General features: G+C 38.6%; 1 protein-coding gene across 2 annotated transcripts in view; it reads right to left on the bottom strand.

The window, feature by feature from the left end:
• Window positions 1-2,747: 2,747 nt before the first annotated feature.
• FAM193A (family with sequence similarity 193 member A) overlaps window positions 2,748-21,474 on the bottom strand; it is a 45,617-nt gene continuing 26,890 nt past the window's right edge. For both annotated transcript variants that reach the window (XM_041458137.1, XM_041458128.1), the window contains 9 exons: window positions 20,101-20,352; window positions 17,960-18,158; window positions 16,451-16,723; window positions 15,828-16,110; window positions 13,688-13,874; window positions 11,971-12,201; window positions 9,293-10,136; window positions 6,329-6,410; window positions 2,748-3,594 (listed from right to left, as the gene is read on the bottom strand). In XM_041458137.1, coding sequence (XP_041314071.1) covers window positions 3,501-3,594; window positions 6,329-6,410; window positions 9,293-10,136; window positions 11,971-12,201; window positions 13,688-13,874; window positions 15,828-16,110; window positions 16,451-16,723; window positions 17,960-18,158; window positions 20,101-20,352 — 2,445 coding nt within the window. In that variant the 3' untranslated portion in view covers window positions 2,748-3,500. The remainder of the gene's footprint in view (window positions 3,595-6,328; window positions 6,411-9,292; window positions 10,137-11,970; window positions 12,202-13,687; window positions 13,875-15,827; window positions 16,111-16,450; window positions 16,724-17,959; window positions 18,159-20,100; window positions 20,353-21,474) is intronic.

Below are 21,474 nucleotides of genomic sequence, written 5' to 3'. Positions count from 1 at the left end.
CAGCACTGGTAATCAGCAGACAGGCACAAAAGAGATAAGTCACCAGCCACCTCCAGAACTCAGATTCCATCTTTCATACACGTTCAAGTCAGTAAGGAACAGGGGCATAAGCTACACTACAGCTATCAAAGCAGGCCACTATCAAACTTGGAATTATTTCCCCTTTCAACTCTCATGAGAACTCTTAACTTAGTCATGATGTATCATTTACAGAGGTCTCCTCAAAGTTAGCTTGAAATGTATTGTATCTGAACTACACAAATACTAATGAGGATGATTTGATGATTTATGTTTCCAATAAGTTGTACCTCAATAGACTTCACATAGCTACTTACTTAATTTAGGCATTAAGAAAGAAACTTATAATCTAGCAAATCCTTAATAAAACCATTTAATGAATGGAGTAACAGTAACTAATGCATTTGCCCAAGGCCACAAAGTGGTAGAATTGAAGCCAGTACTTTTCATAGACTCATGGAATCATTTCGGTTTGGAAAATATCTCGGAGATCATCAAGTCCAACCTTGATCCAATCACTGCCACGTTACCACTAAACCATGCTCCTAAGTGTCACATCCACACATTTTTTGAATACTTCCAGGGATAGTAATTCCACCATCTCCTTCACAGCCTGTTCCAGTGCCTGACCACCCTTTCAGTGAATAAATAATTTTCTAGCATTGAACTTAAACCTCCCCTGGCACAACTCAAGGCCATCACCTCTTACCATGTCATTGGCTACTTGGGAAGAAGAAGAGACCAACCCACCTGGCTACAACCTCCCCTCAAATATCCCAGACTAAACCACGCTTATCTTCCAAATTATTATATGAAAGTATGATTTGCCTTTAACTTCTCCTCAAGGTGCACAACATCAGATTCAAGGAGACTCATTCTTAGTGCTTTCTGTTTAGAGTGTGGGAGCACATCACATATACCAACACACCACAATGGAGCAATGGCAAATATCTTTGAAGGATATTACAAATACATACATACATTCCTCAAATGCACAAAGCAGAACTTCTGTCTTCACCCATGATCTCACAAAAAAAGAAAAGCAGTCATATTCATGTGTCACTCTTTAAACTGCTTTGTTAGTAGTGAATAAAGCCAACTTTCTTATCTAATTCCTAGTGAAAACAAATGCTATGAGTTTTCTAGCACCATTAAAAATCTCAGTACTTTTAAAGTGTTCCAACTCTAGAGAAGGTATGATCTGCAACAATATTCACCCATGTGACACCGAACAGATTTCCCAACCCAAGTCTCAATTTGTTGAGATCCTTGCCAAAGTGATGACATGCACTGCCATCTTGTGTTATGGTTTAGCACTGAAGTCTGAGAAGCTGGGTTTTACATATGATTCCAGCTTCTGCTGTTTTAACAGCAATTTCTTCCCCAGCCACTGCTCCACATGAGGAGTCTCTCCAGTAACGTTTTATATATAGATATAAAACTAAGATCTAACTCAGGCTGCAAGAGATGCAAGCCTCCACATTCCCAAGAAACAAAGCTCATTCTTTTCCACTGATGCAGGAATTTCAAGAGCACACAGTTTTTTAGTTTTGCTGGGACAACTGGTGCTGAGTGGCATGGATATTACCTTTTAGGTTTGAGCTGCTATTCCTCCAGCACAAGCGAACAAATCCATCGACAAACACTGCATTGACAAAAAATGTGAGCCTAAGATATTAATCCCTTCCTCAACCTTTTTCTGAAGAAGAGTAACAGAAGATGGTCCTTTTATGTCCCTGAACTCTATTTTGAAGACAGGTATTGCTCTCAAAATCTCTTCTGCAAGAGGAGACTAAGGGCTCCTTTACCTACAACGGCTGGGTATAAGCTGAGCAACTACATTCTGTACCAGCAGCACACACTGGGATAGGAGATACAGAACAAAAAAGTGGGATGTGAAATTGTAGATATTTCAGTGGCCTGCAGCCAACCCAATCCTGCTACATCCATGCCTCACAGGGGACATGAAAGCAATCGTCTGTCAAACCTTCCCAAGTCCCAAGCTGAGTGTAATGACAATGTGTCTTGCAATTCAGTCCCAAGCCCAGGGGGTGGATCACAGAAAAATGTGTTAACAAATAGAAGAAAGAAGACTGTGGAACAGTTCTGGGAAAGGACATTAAATATATGCTGAGTGGAAGATCAGTTTTCTTAAAAAAAAAAGAAAAAAAAAAAAGGAAGACTGCCTAGCAATTTGGGTATGGTCATCTAGAAGTAAAAAAGCTTCTGCTGCCCCTATTTTTAACAGAGTATCAGAGAACTTCTACAAGGGTGCTATCTTTACACAGTGCAAACTCCTAGATCACATCTTCTTTCTCACTGGGCACACTATGGAAGTGCAAACCACTACTATATTGTTAACCATTTACCTGACAGCAGCACTGAACCTACCTACTTCACTACTGCACTGCTATTGAACTGGAAATTTCCGTATTACCTTGTTGCTCACAAACGATCCACTGAAATAGAAACATTACAGTAATTCACAAAAACTAGTTCCAGCAATCAGGAGCCATCTTTCTTGCTCTAGCAGATAGTTTTTCCTATCATGTGTGTTGGCAAACAGAGAATATATTAAAGTTGATAAGCCTTCACTGACCAATTTTGACACAAGCTGAAATTCAGTTCACAAAATTTTTTGTATGTTTCTTTCTTCCCTTTCCCCAACCACGCAGAAAAAAGCAAGACACAAGTCATCTGCCATACTAATGTATTCCATCTTTCAAAAAGAAAGACATGATTTTAATATTACTTAACAATATGTTAAAAAAGTAGCCAGTTAGGCTTCAGTGTTAATACAATTATACACTCTATAACAGATTTGATAGTGTGAGTACTGTTCTTGTTTAAATTTTCTCATTCTGCAAGTATTCTTACACAAGCTGGCTACAAGTCAGGAAGAAAAAAATCAAAACACAAATAGCGTAACTTGTACACTCTTAAACAGTAGATTGTGAAAGAACTGAGGGAATACTTGTCCCATAAGAGCCTCTTTTTCATGAAGTCATGTCAGGAGAATTCTGGAGCAGATGAAAGCACAACTGACTAGGTCCATTCCTTTGTCAGGAGTCAGAATGACAAAACATAGCTAGATGCAGAAGTGACAGGAGCCACTGCAGATGATGCAACCTAGTATTTTGGCCTCCACCCAAGCCTAAGCAATTTAAAGTCTTTGAGGCCAAGGCATTCAGAAGGAGATGGAAAAGAGCTATTGTTCCAACTCCAACGGCATACAGCTACAATCAAGTAAGTCTCACTCACAGACTACAAGCACACAAGCTAACAAATTCAGGTAGAAAGTGGCAATTTTTCAGTCCGCAAGAATTATCAGGCCAAAGGGTTCAGTGCAGATCCACACAGCACTGGGGACAAGGCAAGGCAGCACTGGCTCAAGACCAGGTAAGCTCTCAGCACAGCAGGACAGGTAAGTGGAGTTGTCGTTCATTGATTCCTGCAGGGTTCCCTCCCTGTATTTTGTCATTTCAATGTGCAGCAAAGGTGGTTTTTTTTAAGCTAAAATTGGACCAGTTGATGGAAAGTCTCTGCCTTGTCTGTCTGGCAGAATCCAAGCAGAATCTGAAAAGAAAAAAAGTGATAAAGTGAAACCAGTATACTTAAAATCAATCCATGTGTGTTATCACTCTTGGGAAGAAGCTCTCATTCAGAATGCCAAAACCTCTTAAAAAGCCGTACATTAAAAAAATCACTTGTCCATCACTCAAATACATGATAAACCAGTTACTTTTAACACCACTGCATTATCAGAATTAAGTGAAGGAGGCAGTAAAGAATGCTGCACATTCAGCAGCACAGAAGCAAGTTAAATGTCAACTAGAAACAGAAATGGCATTGCTGTATTGATCAAAAGTTTTGAGAGGCTAAGAATGAGTGGCAGATGTGTAAAGCAACATCACCAATGGCATGAGACACCGCTGCTTCTCAATACAGCAAATCTACACTGAAGACAAAGACCTAGGGAAAGGAGGTCTCTATAATACAGCAGAAAAGTAGCCCACACACCTGGAAAAAACAGTCCTAGAATAAAAATCCTCTTATTTGCTTTCACTGACCACAGTTTATGGAATAACTCTGGAAAAAGTTGCCACATGCAGGCCTGTCAGGGACTGTTAATCTGGTCTGAAGAACTTTATTGATGCAAGGTGCAGCTTGGTGAGGCTAAAGACTGCATTGACTGCACCAAAGCAGTGCAAACCCCGCTCTGGAAGGTTACACTGCTCCTGTAACAATTGAAAGCTAAAAAAGGGGGGCAGTCAGAAGGAGCACAATAAAACAGGTACAGTGGAAGACTACAATCAGACTTATTTTTTTCTTTCTGTGCTGGTTAGAAGCAGTGTGCAATATTAATCATGATGTCAGGGTGTAACTAAAGTATTCATCTACTATACCACTACAAAACATGAAGAGATGATGATGAATGAACTACAAGTGAAAAATATGAATTCAGTCAGCCTGTGCAGCTCATTGCCATGTAGGGTTACTAGAACAAGCCACGCTACTAGCCTTCCAAGTACGATGCTGGGCATTACCAAATGTAGAGAACCCAGGTATTAAATGTGCCTTAATGGCATTAAGTAGCTGTTTTTGTCCCCCAAAACAGCCCCTATCAGGCCTTTTCAGACACCTTTTCTAAACAGGTATCCATAAAAAAACTAGACAGCTACACACACTTCCTAACAGGTGACAGTAAAGGAGCAGAGTCCACCAATTAGTGAATGGGCTACAAACAGCATGCTTTAAAGTGCTAACTCTTCATTTGGAAAACATTTGACAAATTTTTTCCCAAAATTCAACTGCACCTCTACAAATGTAAGACACTGTTTCATTCATTCTATTGAGAGTAAATAATGGATGAACAGAACTTCTCTATTTACTGCAGATACTGCAAACTTGAAGGAAGGTAAGAATATTCCATAGCAGAGGCTTATACTGTATTAACACTAGCAGTATCAAACACATGTCACATCTCATCTGTAAAACCTGCATTTTGATTTTCAAAAAATCCTTGAATTGGCATCACTCAGAAAAATAATTTTCAGGACTAGAGACCATGTACCTGTGACAATTTCATTGTCTTGCACATTGTAACTCCATAAATAATCAGATATATGCATTCTGTAGCAATAACAAGCAGCAGTTGTACTCAGTTCTGTCCAAGACCCAGACACACACTACATCCCAGGCATGTAGGTTAAGAAAACTATATGAATTTAGGAAAGAAATCTATACTGAAAGTCCTTTCAGGTAACAAATGGCCTGTGTTGGTTTGGGAAATACTACTGTTACTAAATTATTCAATACTAAATTATTCAGTTGCAGGAAACCAAGTTATTTGTGACATTACAGATTTGGCTACCATAATGAAAGGCTCACTAGATGTATTCATGGGGAACCAGCACAAGCAGACACCACTGGAGAACAAATTCAAACAGATTTCACTATTATGGAAGAACATGCGCTACACTGTTTAAATATGAGCTGTCTTCTCATATTTGAGGAATTTAGAAGTAACTAATATCATAGAATATTCTGAGTTGGAAGGGCTAGGATCACTGAGTTCAACTCTCAATATGATGCACAAATCCCAAAATTAACCAAAAAGTACAGAAGAAAAAACTTTCAAAAGCACAGTTTTATATTATTCCTTTACTGTACTAGGTCAATGAATGAGGCTTTGAGGAACTTGTTCTAGTGGAAGGTGTCCCTGCCCATGCCAAGGGGGTTGGGACAAGATGGTCTTTAATGCTCCTTCCAGTGCAAACCATTCTATGATTCTAGGATAAGCATCTCTCCTTAAAGTCTGGTGGAAGACACTAGCCCACAGTTATACATCTCTGCTTAATGTACAGTACAAAATTCCCAACGAACAGTTTCTGTAAACAAGGAAGAAAAAAAACCAGTCAAACCTTTCTGAAGTATCTGTTTGGAAACTTAAACCTAATCACCTTTTTTTTAAAATAAAAACACTAATCAGTATTTGTAAATAATGGTAACTGAGAATATTCTGAAGGGCTTCATGAGAACCTGGGGGTCACATAGATAATTCTGGCTCTTGCTTCTGAATTTGTGCTATTCGGCCACGAGCTGCGCCCACAGATCACAGCTCTGGTGATTGTTACAGTGTTCAGAATGTCAGCTGTAACAGGGTTTGATGTGTTACAACACAGGTTTTTCTGCCAGGAGTTAGTTAATAGCTTGGGGGCTGGTGTGGTGTTGTTTTTCCTAGCTTTACAACCATGACACAAGGAAAGAAGCAACAACAGCATTATGCACAGGGATTACAGCACTTTACCTTTTAAAATACTCCACTTCTCGTTCTGTTTCATCCATTTCCACACTGTCTAAATCAATGTCTTTGGGTAGAAATACATCATCTACAAAGAAAAAGTGATGGCACTGTGTTAAGATTCCATTGGGAAGGGGGGAGGAGAGAGGAAGAAGCTGCATTAAAGATGTCTTTGGAGAACTGACTCAACCTCAAGGACTATTTATTATTCATGTTTACACTGAATTAATACACACTTATAATTAAAACCCCTATACTAGTATCTCTGCCCAGACTTGAAGGAGTTACACTGGTAAAAAAGATGACTAAACAGTAAATGTACTGATTGAATGGGCTGCAAAAGGTACCATAAACCTGGAATGCACGTAAGAGTAACCAAATCATACAGAGGGCTTGCTTAATCACATAGCTGTTTAATGCCTGAAATTTTTGGTCTTACTACTAAAAGTGTTGCCCTAGAAATATTTTTTAAAACAGTATTTATAAAGAAAAATACTTGGAAACTTCTGGGTTGCTGTACTCCCTCTGGGACATGAGGATCAGGCTGTGTCTGCAAGAGTTTAACCCATGCTAGCAACCATTAGACTTGTTTTAAAAATAACCAAACCCAAATATTTAACACAATAATATATGACTTGAATTGTATGGACTCAACTAGAGCAAAAAAGTCACCATAAAGCCTGTTGGTATATTGTCCTGTCTCAGCATATGGCTCTCTTTTGGACTTTAAAAAGAAATGCATTGGAAACCACACATTTTTGTAGAAATCAATTTGAACATTTTCCTCGAAGTTAGTTTCCCACTGCATAAACACTCCAGTCTCATTTCTGAAGCAGCTTTACAATAAATTTCAAAAACCAGGTGAGACAAAGAAAGTAACCAAACCCACCAAGTACACACCTGACTACAGAATCCTTGAGATTATCACATTAGACAACTCATGGTAGTTTTTAACAGTTTCATGTGTTTGCTATTCAGCTTACTTCTGAGGAAGCAGAAAGCCCTACAAACACAGGGCTTCCCTAACACTCCTAGCTTTCTTCAGCCTTTTTATAACAAGGAGCAAAAATACTCTGCCAGAAGAAATTTCTTTAAGAAACAGAGATCTCACCAAAAGCAGTAAAATTTACTGCTTTAACTTTTCATTTGAAAACTCAGTTAAAACCCCCTAGCTTTGTTTCCCTCTTTTCATGTTCTCACAATTACCCTAGTTCTACTGTTTTTTTTCTCAGTTTAATTTTTGTGTCTTTGCTGATTTGGTACATCAACCCTATATCTTAAAAAATTTGTAACTACATGAAATATCACGTATTACAGTATCTTTCTTGTAGCTTTCAAGTCAGAACTACTTAAAGTAAAAATCCAGTCCCAAGTCTATAGAGAATACAATTTTTTCTTGACAAATTCAGAAACACCTCCCTGTATTTTTTCACATTTAATCATTAACTTTTGGAAATTAAGTACACTTGACTTAAGCAGGAGAAAAAAAAATGGTGGGGGCAGGGAGGAGGATAAGATGCAGGAAGGTACCTGCATTCTCCTACAGTAAACACCCTCTTCCATATTTTCTCTTTCAAATGTCTCCAGTCTTCTCTTTCTGATGCCAGTTCTGGAGCTCTGTCTTGCTCCAATCACTGGAGTGCATTCTTGTTAAAAGAACCAAAACCCCAACACACCACAAAAGAGTATGCACAAGAACGCAGGTGTCAGAGAAAATGGTTCCACACTGTATTGCTGCTCGACTGACACAGAATGAAAACATTAGGCATCAGATTAAAAACAAAGATAGTGGGCTGATCCCTGTCAAACATGAAATCACTAAAAAAATAAAAAAAAAACCTCTAGCAGTTCCTGCAACCAGGAATTAGTTGTACATTTTTGTAACAAAGCTTAACAAATGTTAAATATTCTGAAACACTGGCAGAGACTGCCAAGGCATGAAGGTCTCCTGTCTTGCTGTGCTTACAGTCAGAACAGCAGCAAGAACTGGTGTACACTAAATTCATGCAACATTACCACTCAGCTACCAGGTGATCCCAAGGGAATGACTGGGTGCTCCAAGCAGACACATGTCCACACCACAAAGCTGCCATCCCAACTGGTAGTCTCAGTAGGGACCCAGAATGTGCAGGAATAAAGAGGTGCCTGAGAACAGCAGTTTGACTATGGTGCTGACAAAGCCAATGGGCCAGAACTGTGTGTGCTTCTCAGCTCTGCTGTTAGCTGTTGGATGTGTTCAGGCAAACAAAAAAATAAGTTGTAAATAAAATTATTCAAGCGCAACTTGTTTGACTTAACTCAATCTTCTACAGTTTTATTATTTCTGAGAAATAAAAAGAATTCTGTTGAGTAAATATGAAGAATACACTCAACTCTATCAACTAATTCACATCCCACTACAACTTTTCACTCTGGCAAAAAAACCCCAGTAAATGAGTTTCTGTAGTCATTTATTTACCTGACGATGTAACTAATATAAGAAAGTAATTATTTCCACAGAAAAAAAATGCATACTTATGCATGAATGACCATTTTTGGCTGAAGAAACCCCTTATTTCCCTTGCCTAAAGACTAAGACCAACCTCATACTATACTCTTAGTGCTGTATGAGAAACAATCTTGCTTTTAAAGAAATTCAAAATGGATTTCAACACACTATTGAATTAAACAATATATTTATTTTAAGCAAGAAAGCCAGTCTCCTGAAAAGCCTAACTGACAAAGCCCCCTAGAAAACCTAGAGCATGTGCTTATTCATTTGTTTTTGAAAGCATCCTACACGTCTTTACTAAAATGCTATCCATCTCTTAATTGTTGAAATTCCGATGACTTGACTTTTCCTGACACCAGTCTTTCAGTTTCTCTGACTGGCATTGGCAGGAATGCCTGAAGGTAAATATGTCAGACTTCTGGAATTAAATGCTAAGAACAGAACATAAGCCACGTTCTTCAACATTCTTACACACTTACCAATGGAATTGTTGACTTTGTCTCCTTTTTTCTTCTTGTTTTTCTTGTTCTTGCCTTTTGGTTGAGGAGAATCTGCAAGTATTAGCTTATTGTTTTGCTGCTGTTCACTTGGTGATGGGCATTCACTTGTTATGGGTGCTTTCTCTTCCTTTACATGGTTTAACTGTTTTTTGTTGCTATTGTTTAATTTCTTCTCATCCTTTTTAGGTTCTGCAAGTGTTGGGAGCTCTGCTGCTTTTGCTTTGGATTCTATTTGGTTTCTGGTTTTAGTCTGAATCTCAGCTGCTTTGGGGGATTCAACAGGCTTTTTCACTTGTTCAACACACTGTTTGTTCATCTGTTTTAGTTTCTGTTTGCTGTTTCCTTCTTTATGTTGATGCATAATATCAAGCAGAAAAGAGAGGGGCTCATGCTGCTTTACAGTGCCCTCTTTCTGATAAAGCAGCTTTGAGTCTCTAGTGCTGACAGGACTGGACAGTTCACAGCCCGTCTCTAGAACTGGCCTCTGTTCTGTGTGATTCACATGTCGTGACACTGAACCAGCTGAGGTTTCTATCTTTTCTGATTGCTCAAGGGTACCATTCTGAATGTCTTCAGGGGTGTTTGGGACAGGTTCCTTCACTGCCTGGCAGTTCCTAGTGAGCAGCTCTGCCTTCGGACAGTCCTTACTTGTTCTCTCTTTCTTCTTTTTCTTTACAGCCCGCAACTGCTGAAGCTCTTGGAGCCGCTGTAATTCCTGTTTCAGTCTCTCTTCTTCCTCTTCCTCACGCCGCCTCTGCTCCTCAAGCAGCTGGTGATGTTCCCTCTCCCTGGCTTCAGCTTCAAGTCGAGCTTTTTCTTCAAGCTGCAAAGTAACAACAGGTTTATTGAAAGTGACAAATATTTTGGAAATTAAAGAGTTTTAGGGATTATTACTACTTTTCTTTATGAACATTATAAATCCTAGGATGTGAACATATGAAAATACTTAATCTGTAACTCTGCAGAGCAAGCAAATAAGGCAAAGGCTGCCTTTTGAATATATTACAATCCTTTCCCTATTCACATTTTCTGTTTCTGTAACTCGTTTGACCATTGTTAATACCAGCTGTTGATCTTTCCTTCCCTACTGCTAAGCCTAAGTTCAGGTCAAAGTTTTCTATAGTCACAAAACATTCAGCTTCCTTCTCAAAGACTGCATGTGTTTCTAAGGTAACTCAAGCTTGCATCAGGTATCATTTACCTGTTCTCTTGCTATGGTAGCAGAGTTGCCCTCTTTCAGAGATCAGGAATGTTAGGAAGAAAAATAATTAAAAACATTCTGTACCAAAACACTAAACAAATAATAGTTACATTAGAAGTTGTCAAAAATCCTAAGAATGGCAGTTTTCCATTGTCAGCCATTAGTTCATTAATCAAAACAAAGACACAAGGGATTCTGCCAGCCATTGCTGCCAATGCCTGAAACTCTGTTGGGCAGCACTGATCTTGCATCATGAGCAAAATGAAACAAACTCATACAATGAGAACAACTATGACAATTATTTTCTTGCACATTTAGAGTCGCCTGTATGGCATTACTTTTTCACAGTTACAGAAGTCATTCAAAAAATGGGAATTACTCATGAGAATGACCCTATGGGAATTTTCCACTTCTTACGCTCAAACTGCACTGTAAGAGTCAAGTGAATTTTGCACTGCAAATTTCACCAAGTTAATTTTATTTATAAAAATCCACTAAACCCTCAAGATGCTGAACAGCGCTTCAATATGAACATAAAGAATTTAACTTGTGGACATTAGGTCTTCCAAACCCATGGAAGCATTTAAAGAATGCAGAAGTAGTGCCAGAAGGTAATCCACAAACCAGAAAATATTTACAGTGTGATCACATAACACACTTACCAGAAATCAAAAACATTTAGCAACCAATTACATTGTGCCTTGAACTTTATACTTATGGCTGATACTTGAATTGCTCTAAGAAAAGGTTTCCTGTCTGTTTCAACTTTAAAAAAAAAAAGGGTGTTTCCTCTGTTATTCCTTTTTCATATTTCCTCTATATTATCCTCAGCAAATACTGTTTCCCAAGACTCATTTCACTATTACACATTGGAGTTTTTAAGAAACCTTTTTTGCCAATTTTCATTTGAAAGCAACCTGTAATTTCTTCTTCCCTGCCCCCTCTCTGCAGCCTGCCACTCCAGCTTGGGATAACCCTTTGTGTCATCACATGGCACAGCACTTAACCTCAGTCAATCAGGACAGCAAGGTGCTCAGTGCAATTATTCTAAAAATACAAAATTCCTGGCTTCCTACAGAGATACTTTATCAAAACCATTACCCAGTACAGAAACACTGACTTTATAACTTCACTTTTAAATGTCAATGCTACAAAACAATAAAATTTGTAACATTTCTGATACTCAGAAATAACCTTCTGAAGTGTGGGCAATTCCAACATAAAGCTGACTTGCACCAAAACACACGACAATGGCATTTTCAGGAATCCTCCCAGTCTAGTACATAACTCAGGTAGCCCCCAAACATGTAAGCCAGTTGTGTAAAAATAAACACTGGCAATGTACCACAAAGCACAATTACAGCATTAGGATAAATCAGTATACAGTGGCATACTTGAGGGGTGTGCACAGATTCAAAAGTGTGAGGTCTAGGATAAACATACTTTCACGTCTTACCTTTCTTTGCTTATGCCTGGCTCGCTTGGCTGCACGAGAACTGCTTACAGGTTTGGTTTCAGAGCTGTTTATAAATTGTAGCAAGTCTTCCACCTTTCGATGGTCAACAACACTTTCCCTTTCAGAGATCTGATCTGGTTTCTTCGGCTGCTCCTCTTTCCTCTTTGTTAAACGTAAACGAAGCTTTTCTCGCATCTCTGCGTAATTTCTACTGGTTGGTGCAGCTGGAGGCTGAAGGACACACAACAAAAATTTAGTGACTTAAATGGAAAAATTTCACTGACTTAATGCTTTGGAGATTTTGAAATATCAAAAGATTCTCCCTTCAAGTAACACGGGAGGTCCAAACCTGACTATCAAACTCCTTGTCTGTATGTGAACCTAAAGTGTATTTAACAGGCAGCAACCTGCCAGACTTGGTGCTGGCTTCTGAACTACATTTTCCAACTGAAAGAATAGCTGATCTTGAGGAGGATGGCATGAGTAAGAAGACAAAGAAATAACCTTTAAAAGTAAGAAAAAACACTGTGACTTTTATTTCCATATTCTCTTGTGATTGGTATGCCGTATTTGAAAATTTCAAAGGAGCAGATGTTTGCTGTTATTTCCCATGAAATCTGTTTCAGAGGTTGGGTTACACAGGCTCTGAGCTGTACCTGTGAAGGGCTGGTTATCCTGCACTGAAGCCTACCAGCTCCGGAGTCCCATCAATAACTTAACACTGCTGCAAGTGGAATCCTTGCATCGTGTTCCATATCTGTATTTCCAACCACTGTTCCTGCCCCTCCCCTCCTGATGCCTTACCCTCTCTGCTCCTGTACCAGACCTGGTGCCCATCTGTTTGCAGCTACACCAGTTCAACTCACTACACCAGGAAACAAAGCCTATTAAGTTAAAAAGCCTATCACATTCTGCCACTCAGCAAAATTAATAACTTATTGTGCAGTCAGGTAACTATCAAACACAAATCAAGCATGGACATGGTGGGAACGTGCAAGGAGAAATGGGATGCCCTCCCTGGCCCCTTTCAGCCAGCAGGGCAGGGGCTTTTAAGTCACTTGAAGAACTAAGATGAAACTGACCTGATCAAATACATAGCAAATAAACTGAGCTTGTACTTGAAATAGGAAAAATACCAGTGACTTAAATTGTACCAGTAAACTGATTATTGAAACAGGCCATACATAGATTTACAAATTAAGAAAAAATCCATGTGCTATATTTTAGCTACGAACATAGAGTTTTTTCTCTTTTTTTTTTCCTCCTTTTAAAAAAAACGTATTGAGTACTTTGAGGATTGCTATTTTTACAGCTAGCACGCTAGCTCACAAATTGCCGTAAAGATTTGAACTAATATCCTATATAAAGGGTACTTTTACACAATCACATTCATTATAACTACAGTACTACAGAGGAGCAAATGAATTTTGTAAAGTTATTTAAATATGCCCCTGTTTGCAAACATGGCATCTAGTATCCAAGTCAGTTGCTGCCTAAATCTTTTAGTCATTTTTATTGCTCTTAAATGCTTTGAACTGGAAAGGTTTATTTCAATCCTTCATTTCAAAGAGGAAAATTACTTTTTAACTCCTTTTACAACTTCTAGAGTGAGTTCCAATGCCATCCCCTAAGATGCAGTCTGATAAATCACATGCAACCTTACGCTGAGCAACTGACAAAAAAGCAAACAAAAGCAATTTAAAATACAAAAACTTACTCCTCCATGGCCGAAGAACTCACAGTAACAGCAGTCACAGTATTTTCCTTCCTTCTGATTTGTGGAAGTTGAGGTACTGGAGCTATGCTCTGAACAGCTATCTTCATCCTGGCTCTCCTCTCCATCATACTGCTGATGATCGTACGTGTTACTGTTCTCACAGCGATGGCCCTCACAATCAGGATCACTGTGTGAAATTAAAAAAAGGCTTATAAAACCCTAACGATAATAAATACGGTACATAATGTTATATACTAATATTAATAATAATGTTTTTTAAAAAAATATATATACATGTTCCTGCCTCTAACAGGAACAATGGTTCTCAAACTAGGATAACAGCCATCCCAAAGCCTTCATCCACTAACTTGCAAATGGAGACATTCAAAACCAAGCAGTAGGATAAAATGATACACAGGAAAGTGATCTACAAAAAAACAAAGGTAGTGATGCCCTGAGCAAGTAGCCTAGAGAGTGAGTTTTGGAACAGCTCTTCCTGGCTTTAAACAGGTGAAGTATTTTAGAAGTAGTGACTCTAGCTTTTTTTAATGGAATAGTTTTGAAACTGTTGCCCCTCTTACCACCTGTAACATCAAGGTTTCAAATGCAGTTGCAAATCTCCTGGTTTTAGATATATTTTCAAGCTCTTCAAAGCTCTTCACTTGAATAAAAAATCCAAGGTCAGCTAAAAGCTAAACGTTTCCATTACCCTGTCTGCAACTTGATTTTGAAGGGGAAATACTAGCACATCTCTTCAATAAACAGGTACATGGCAGTTGATTCCCCCAGAGCTCTGTGTAACTGTGCACACAACATTTCTAGTGCCCAGGTCTTCTCAAACAGAGGTGATTTTGGTTCAAAACAAAGTAGTACTAAAAAAAATCCCCTCTCTTCTCTATCATTAATATTTGTTTGTTCCTATGCTAGAAAGATGAAAACAGTCCATAGTCTGCCTTATCTTCAGAATATGTATAAATCCTTATAACCTCACTTCCCCTCCCCAGAATGCAGTCACTCATTGCTTCTGAGTCCCTCTCAGTTCATTTTTTTTTTTCCTAAACTAAAAATATCATGTTAGCACCTGGAAACGATGATAAGAAGTTGGATTTCTACTGTGTCCATATTCAATTATCTCCCTGCACTACGTAAGGAAAATTCTTTACAAAATTGTGATAGTTTCTCAAGTATGAAAGAACAGTTACTTATCTTGAGACACCGTCAATAAAACTAAAATTGTGATAGTTTCTCAAGTATGAAAGAACAGTTACTTATCTTGAGTAAATAAAACCAGCTGATAACAGACACAAGGACATTTTTAGAAGCATTTACCAAATTCTACTTGAATCTCACACCATTTTCCAAAAACTTACAGCAGCCAGGAGACTACATTCATAGCATCCATGATCACAGCCCTCCAGGTCAGAGAGTTTAGAGCAATGACTCAACTGCTTTTCTGTTATCCCTCCACCCTTCAGACACATCAAAGAGCTGCCACCATTGTCAGCCTGTCACAGTACATAACACCACCAGAAAACAGCTCCACCAAAGTCCTTCCCACCTCCAAGACGTTTGAAAACTTTCAGAAACCACAACATCCTTCCATGCTAAAACCACTGTATAAACAGTAGGACTGATATCTATGGAGTGTAGGAAAATGTAGTTAGGAAAATGTATGACTACATGGCAGGTTTCAAGACCTGTATGACCTCTTTATATTTGGAACTAAATTATGACTAAATTAAGAGTAAGTTTTCACAGCTTTCCATTCCTGCTTCCATGTAATGCCAAAATGACAGAAAACAGGTATGTTATACAAGAGCTTTGTGTCTCAGCAGCAGCAATCATTAACCAGCAATTAGAGTAAGAAAGGACAGTTTGACTTGTATATACCAGGCAATATTTCTGTAAGTGAGCAAACATTTTTTTCAAGCCTCTAAATTCAATAACTGGACTTCGCAATGGAAATCATATTTGTGAAGTCTCACACCAAGTTACATACTAAGTATCTGCACTTGGTTTCATTTGCTGAACACAAACACAGCTTTCATATTACAATCAGTGGCAAAGGAGAGGAGGTATCTGTCTTTCCATTTCCTTTCTAATAAATAAAAAAGAATGGCAAGAATAACAACAAACTTACCTGCAGACACTTGGTGGGGCACTTACAGAGCTGTCTGTGGTTGAAGTAGGAGGTGCAACTGTGGTAGGACAAAGACCTGAATGAGGATCCACAAATCCGGGGGCTGTTGCAGCAGTTTTGGGAAAAGAAGGAGCAGCAAGGTTTGGAAGATGTGGTGTGGAGGCTGGAGACAGTGCAGCAGGAGACAGTGAAGGAAGGGATGCTAAACTGGTAGGACTATTTCGTGGTGCAACTGGTGCAGAATGTCTATGGTCCTCTTTATTAATATTGTGGAACACTTCACCTAAATTGGTGGAAAAAAAGAAACCACCTACAGTTAAAAATAATTAGTAAGTCTGCATAAACTATCCATAAAATCATATAAAGTACTGTATATTCTCAGCTTCTATAAAAATCAGCAGTATTTCAACCAATTTCTATTACCAATTTCAAACCATAACATCAAGGTCTTTCACAAAGCTCTTTAATGCACAAGTACAGAGACTAACTCAATAATAACAGCAATTCACAAAAATCATCAAGATGCATGATATTACTAAGGTAAACACTTACATAAATCCTTACAGTTAGCTGCATGTACTTGAGCCAGTTACTGAAGCTGTGTGTGAGTTACAAATCCTTACCTATCGATGAAGGTCTCTTGGATGATACTTTGAACTGGTTGCTGCTTGACTGCACTGTGGTTGCTGTGCAGGAGACAGAAGAAGTGGCAGAAGAGGTTGCCATGACAACTTTATTAGCTTCCATAAAGGCATCCTGGAAATTGTACAGACATTTCTTCTTAGCAGCATTTTTTTTCTCTTTGCTGTCAGTAACTGCTGTTGTTTCATTGCTGGAAGTAGTAGGAAGTGCTTCGGGTCTTATTTCTGAGAGTGCTGGTGCTAATATATCACTCCCTTCAATTGAAACACATGGAGTAATTAAGCATCACATAATTACTGAAGTGTCTTTACAGGATTTAGACTTACACATTCAATAATTCAGATGCAGCAGACATAGGATATATTGTTAATGTTGGCTCAGTAGGATTAGAGAAGGGAATCCTCCTTTCCCTCTCCATCCTCCCAGATAATGTAGCTGTAACAAAATGTGCTGGAAAGTAACAGAGCACAACCACAAACCCTAAAGACAGGATTCTAAGAATGTTACTAAATGTGTTAAAAAGTAGCAAATGTGCTACAGATATCTTCACCCATTTATAACTGAAAATTTTTAATTGGTCAACATTTTAACACGCTAAATATATAATATCCACTATCTGAAATCCAGGTAGGTCACGATAAAATTAAAAGATGGAACAAAATATCCTTTTATCAGTACAAAATGATAAACCATTTATTAATTTATTTGAAATTCCAGAAACACCTTTGTGATAGACCTGCCACCAACCATCTGTTGGAACAGCTACACACAACTACATTTGTAAATGGATGAGCTGTCCTACTGGGGAAGTTTTCTGGATGTTTTTAATGACTTTCTTTTTAAGTATCACTGTAGTAGCTTGAACAACTTACCAGTAGATGAGTCTGAAAAAGAAAGCCAACACCCAAAACCCCCAAGCCTCCTTTTTTATACAAAACAAATAAAATAAAAAAGGCTTTTTAGTATTTGCTAGGATGTGAAAGGAAAGATTTCTCTCCCTCCAGTTTTCCCTTTACTCTCTTTCACTTTAACCATTAGGATTTCTAAATGCTTCTTGGCTTAAATTAATCTTTTTCTTGATTTATGCCTCTTTCTGAATGACAATGTGGTTATCTGTGTGCATTACAAGAAGTAGGACACAGTGCCTCGTTACCAGTGCTCTTACTACACTGCAGAAATAAGGCAGGCTTTTGTGGAGAAGTCTAGAAGTTATTTAAGTTTCCCTTAACAATACTAAACTTCTGAAGACAAACATAACTCTGCAGTGACCATCGGTGAAAACCAGCACATTATTTGTTTGCCTTTAGCATCTTCTCCCCAGTATGTAAGAATTTATTTTCCAATTTTCAGCCCAACTGGAGTAGAAGTGGCAGCAAATCTGCCAGAATCACATCTTATAAAACCATGGTGATAAAACCCACCATTCCTGAAAAGAAACATAAAACATAAGGCTTTTAACTAGTCAGTGTGAAGAAGTAACAAACCCTCACCAGGAATTGTGTCAGGCAAAAATGTAGCAGGATTCCAGTTCTTGTCATTCATCACCTCTGAACCCCAAAGACTTATAAATTTAGAGCTATTCCAATCTGGAGTGCTCCCAAAACAGCTTGGATAAATATGATCTTGGAGAGATGCATTGAATACTTGATGCTTGTTTGTGTGATTCTGAACTGGAGCTGGTGGTAATGCCTACAACAAAAACAAAGAGTATTTTCTCCATTAATATTCTGTTTGCTTGCACAGTCACTCCAACAGCAATATTCAAATCATAGTGTTTTAATTGGGAAAAGCATTATCAAAAGCATAATAGACACTGGTTCCCAGAAAGATAAAAAGCCTGATTTGTTGATAATTATAATGCATGTAATATATTACACAGATGGTATGTACATGTATATATTTTACACTCACAAAGCAGTGCTTCTAGAATCAACTAACTGATGAACACAAAGTACCTGAATCCCAAAAAATAGTTGTGTCAATATATAATTAAAACCAGTATTTGTATGAATTTAGAACTTGCTAGGAATCACTACCTTTCAAAGCACAAGCTGCCTAAACAAACTAATATTCTCTGACATGACAATCATTACCACAGAAGACAATTGTGAAAAAGGGATTACAAACACTTCAGCATTGAAAATAAGGGCAAGAGAAAAAGAAATAAAACACATAAAACAAAAGCTAATTATTTTCTTACTTTCTTTTAATTTTCAAGTATTAAGTGGTCCCTAACTTCAAATTAACAAGCAAGGAATACACCCTTTGCTTTTAAGAACCAATCAGGGGGAAAAAAAGGAAGCACGCATTTTTTCTCATTTTATAGACAAGTTGTTTGGGCTCACCCCATTTCTTCTAGCTGAAATTGTTTATGCACATTCTAAAATGACCTTTCTCCCAGAGACCACATGCAACATAAACATGATATTGAAATACTGCCACCTATAAAAACGCCAAGGAAAAGCAGGTTTTTTTCTCTTTTTATACTAGATTTGATGCAAATTAAAAGCTATGCAGGAGTAGATATAGATATTAAAAATATCAGTTGAGTCTAATGACATTTCAGACATGAAACTTATGGCCAAACAAACTACTTAAATACTTAGTCTCCCTTTTTTAGAAGGATTTTCATTGTCTGCCTAATGGTGAACATGGGAGGGGCTGGAATAACCTGCATTGAAGCAAATTCAAATACATGGCTGCAAAGAAATACTTAACATGGTTCAAAAGAACAGCAATGGGCTGTTGCTGGCACACTGCAGCTGTGGAACAGAGGCAAGGAAGGGACACCCAAGACAGGAAAACCCAAAGTGGATGTTAGAAGGACTAAAAGAGCAAGTAAGAGTCATCTTGGTGGATTACTCCACTCTCCTTGCAACCTTGGCCAGTGGATCAGACCAGGAGATGACAAAGATGTACCTAATGACAAAGGCTTTTTTTGCCCCTCTCAGCAGCACCCACAGTTCAGCTTCTTTAAACATATGTGAAACAACACCCCCATTAACAGGAACGCTTGGGTTCGACTCATATTTATGAAAAGCTGTCACTTGGTCCCAATTCTTGTTCCACACCTTTCTCTTGTTTATTACTTATGAGTTTAAGGTCACAAGAATTTTGCAGAACCTGCAGAAACACAAGTTCTCTTGAAGGACAAAAAACCCCTTATAAACATGAAGTAAGACTACCATGTCTGTTTGCTGAAAAAAACCCAACAAATCCCAACCAAAAAAAAAGAATTCACAAAAAACTCAGAATATTGCTAAAATGGAATACTATTTTTTTCTGATACATATAAAACGAAGACTTAATTAGTTCTCTTACACTGACTGAAGACCCATCACTGCTTCCACCATGCAAGACTCATTTGACTCCACATGCTTTCTAATCACAGAGAAGACATTATCAGTCTTCCTGACGAAAAAAATACCCTCAGCCATTCTGTACGAACCTTCCAGCAGTTCTGAATCTCACTCCCTGCCCCTCAGCTTTACTTGCAAAAGAAACATTATAACCAAACCACAATTTGGAGCAACTTTTCATTGTTTCACTGATATTCAGTCATGCTGGTTTATACAGCTGTACAGAATTTTTCCTGGGATGGGGATGCATCCATCTCCTCGCTCAGGCTTACCTTGTTGTGTGTGAAGGGAGAAGCAGTGTACAAGGTGGGATGGATAAGTGGACGAGGCAGATGAGGAATCGTATGCAATGGTATATGTCCATGGATGTGAGGATAAAGATGAAGTGCAGGATGTGCAGGTTTTTCAGGATTCATGAACTGGTGCCCAGCAGGCAGGCGTCCAGTGGCAAGTGCAGAGACCGTTAGTCCTGAGGCTTCTTGTTTGCAAACGTGACATTCACAAGCATTTGGACCTTGGTCAGCCTGTAACAAACCCCAACAAAACCCATTAAAAATTCAATCTACTCAACAGACAAAAAAAACTTAGTAATCAGTAGTATTATTTCACTTTGCATACATCAATTAATATTTTCAGAGTATCCACAGAATTTTTTTCTAGTACCAATAAAAAAGCCTCATAGAGAAGCAAAAGCACTAGTGAAGAATCTTTACCTTACTTAAAAGAATACACTAAAAACTGAGAGATTTCATACCATACAGAGATTTAATGTCCACTATGAGTGACAACAAGCAAAACACTGATACAAACCTTGACAGCATTTGATCATTACTAGGCAAACACCCCAGTATAAAAAGGAAAAAACTAACTGGATTAATAGTTTTCACAATTTTCCAAAAATATGGAAAAAAATAGGTGTAGGAAGTAGTGGTAAGAGTTGATTAGCTGATAAAACTGGAAGCAGTCCTCAGCTGCACTCAGCAGAGCACAAACAGCATGTCAGCGGAGGCAATCTCTCAAGAGTTGATTAGCTGATAAAACTGGAAGCAGTCCTCAGCTGCACTCAGAGCACAAACAGCATGTCAGGGGAGGCAATCTCTGCACTCTGCTCAGCACTGGTGACCCAGTGCCAGGCTCAGTTCTAGGCTCCCCAGTATGAGAGACAAGGACACACTGCTGTGAGACCCGTGAAGGACCACAAAGATGAGAGCATCTGTCAAGGGGTGAATGAGAGCACTAGGACTGCTCAGCCTCAACAGGGGAGACTCAGTGGGATCTTACCAGTGGGTGTTCCCTGACTGGGTGGGGAAGGGAAGAACAGAGAGGACAGCACCAGGCTCCTCTCAGTGGCACCCCATGAAAGGATCAGAGGAAATGGACACAGACTGAAATACAGGAAATTCCACTCAAACCACACATTTGTGAGAGTGGCTGAACACTGGAATATAACACCTACAGCACTCTAGAGCTTCCACTCATGGTGATACTCAAACCCAACTGGACACTGTGCTGACCAGCTCTCTCTAGATGATCTTGCTTTGACCAAGAAGGCTGGTCTGGATTATCTGCACAAGTCCCTTCCAAACTCAACTACTCTGTCAATGTGTGAGGCTGACATTTCTTGTAAAAATTTCACAATTGCACCA

This window comes from Pyrgilauda ruficollis, unplaced genomic scaffold, assembly GCF_017590135.1.
Source record: "Pyrgilauda ruficollis isolate IOZ18807 unplaced genomic scaffold, ASM1759013v1 scaffold1, whole genome shotgun sequence".
NCBI classification, from domain to species: Eukaryota; Metazoa; Chordata; class Aves; order Passeriformes; family Passeridae; genus Pyrgilauda; species Pyrgilauda ruficollis.
Note: the sequence above shows the minus strand (reverse complement) of the source record. Positions and strands in the feature narration are given on the sequence as shown.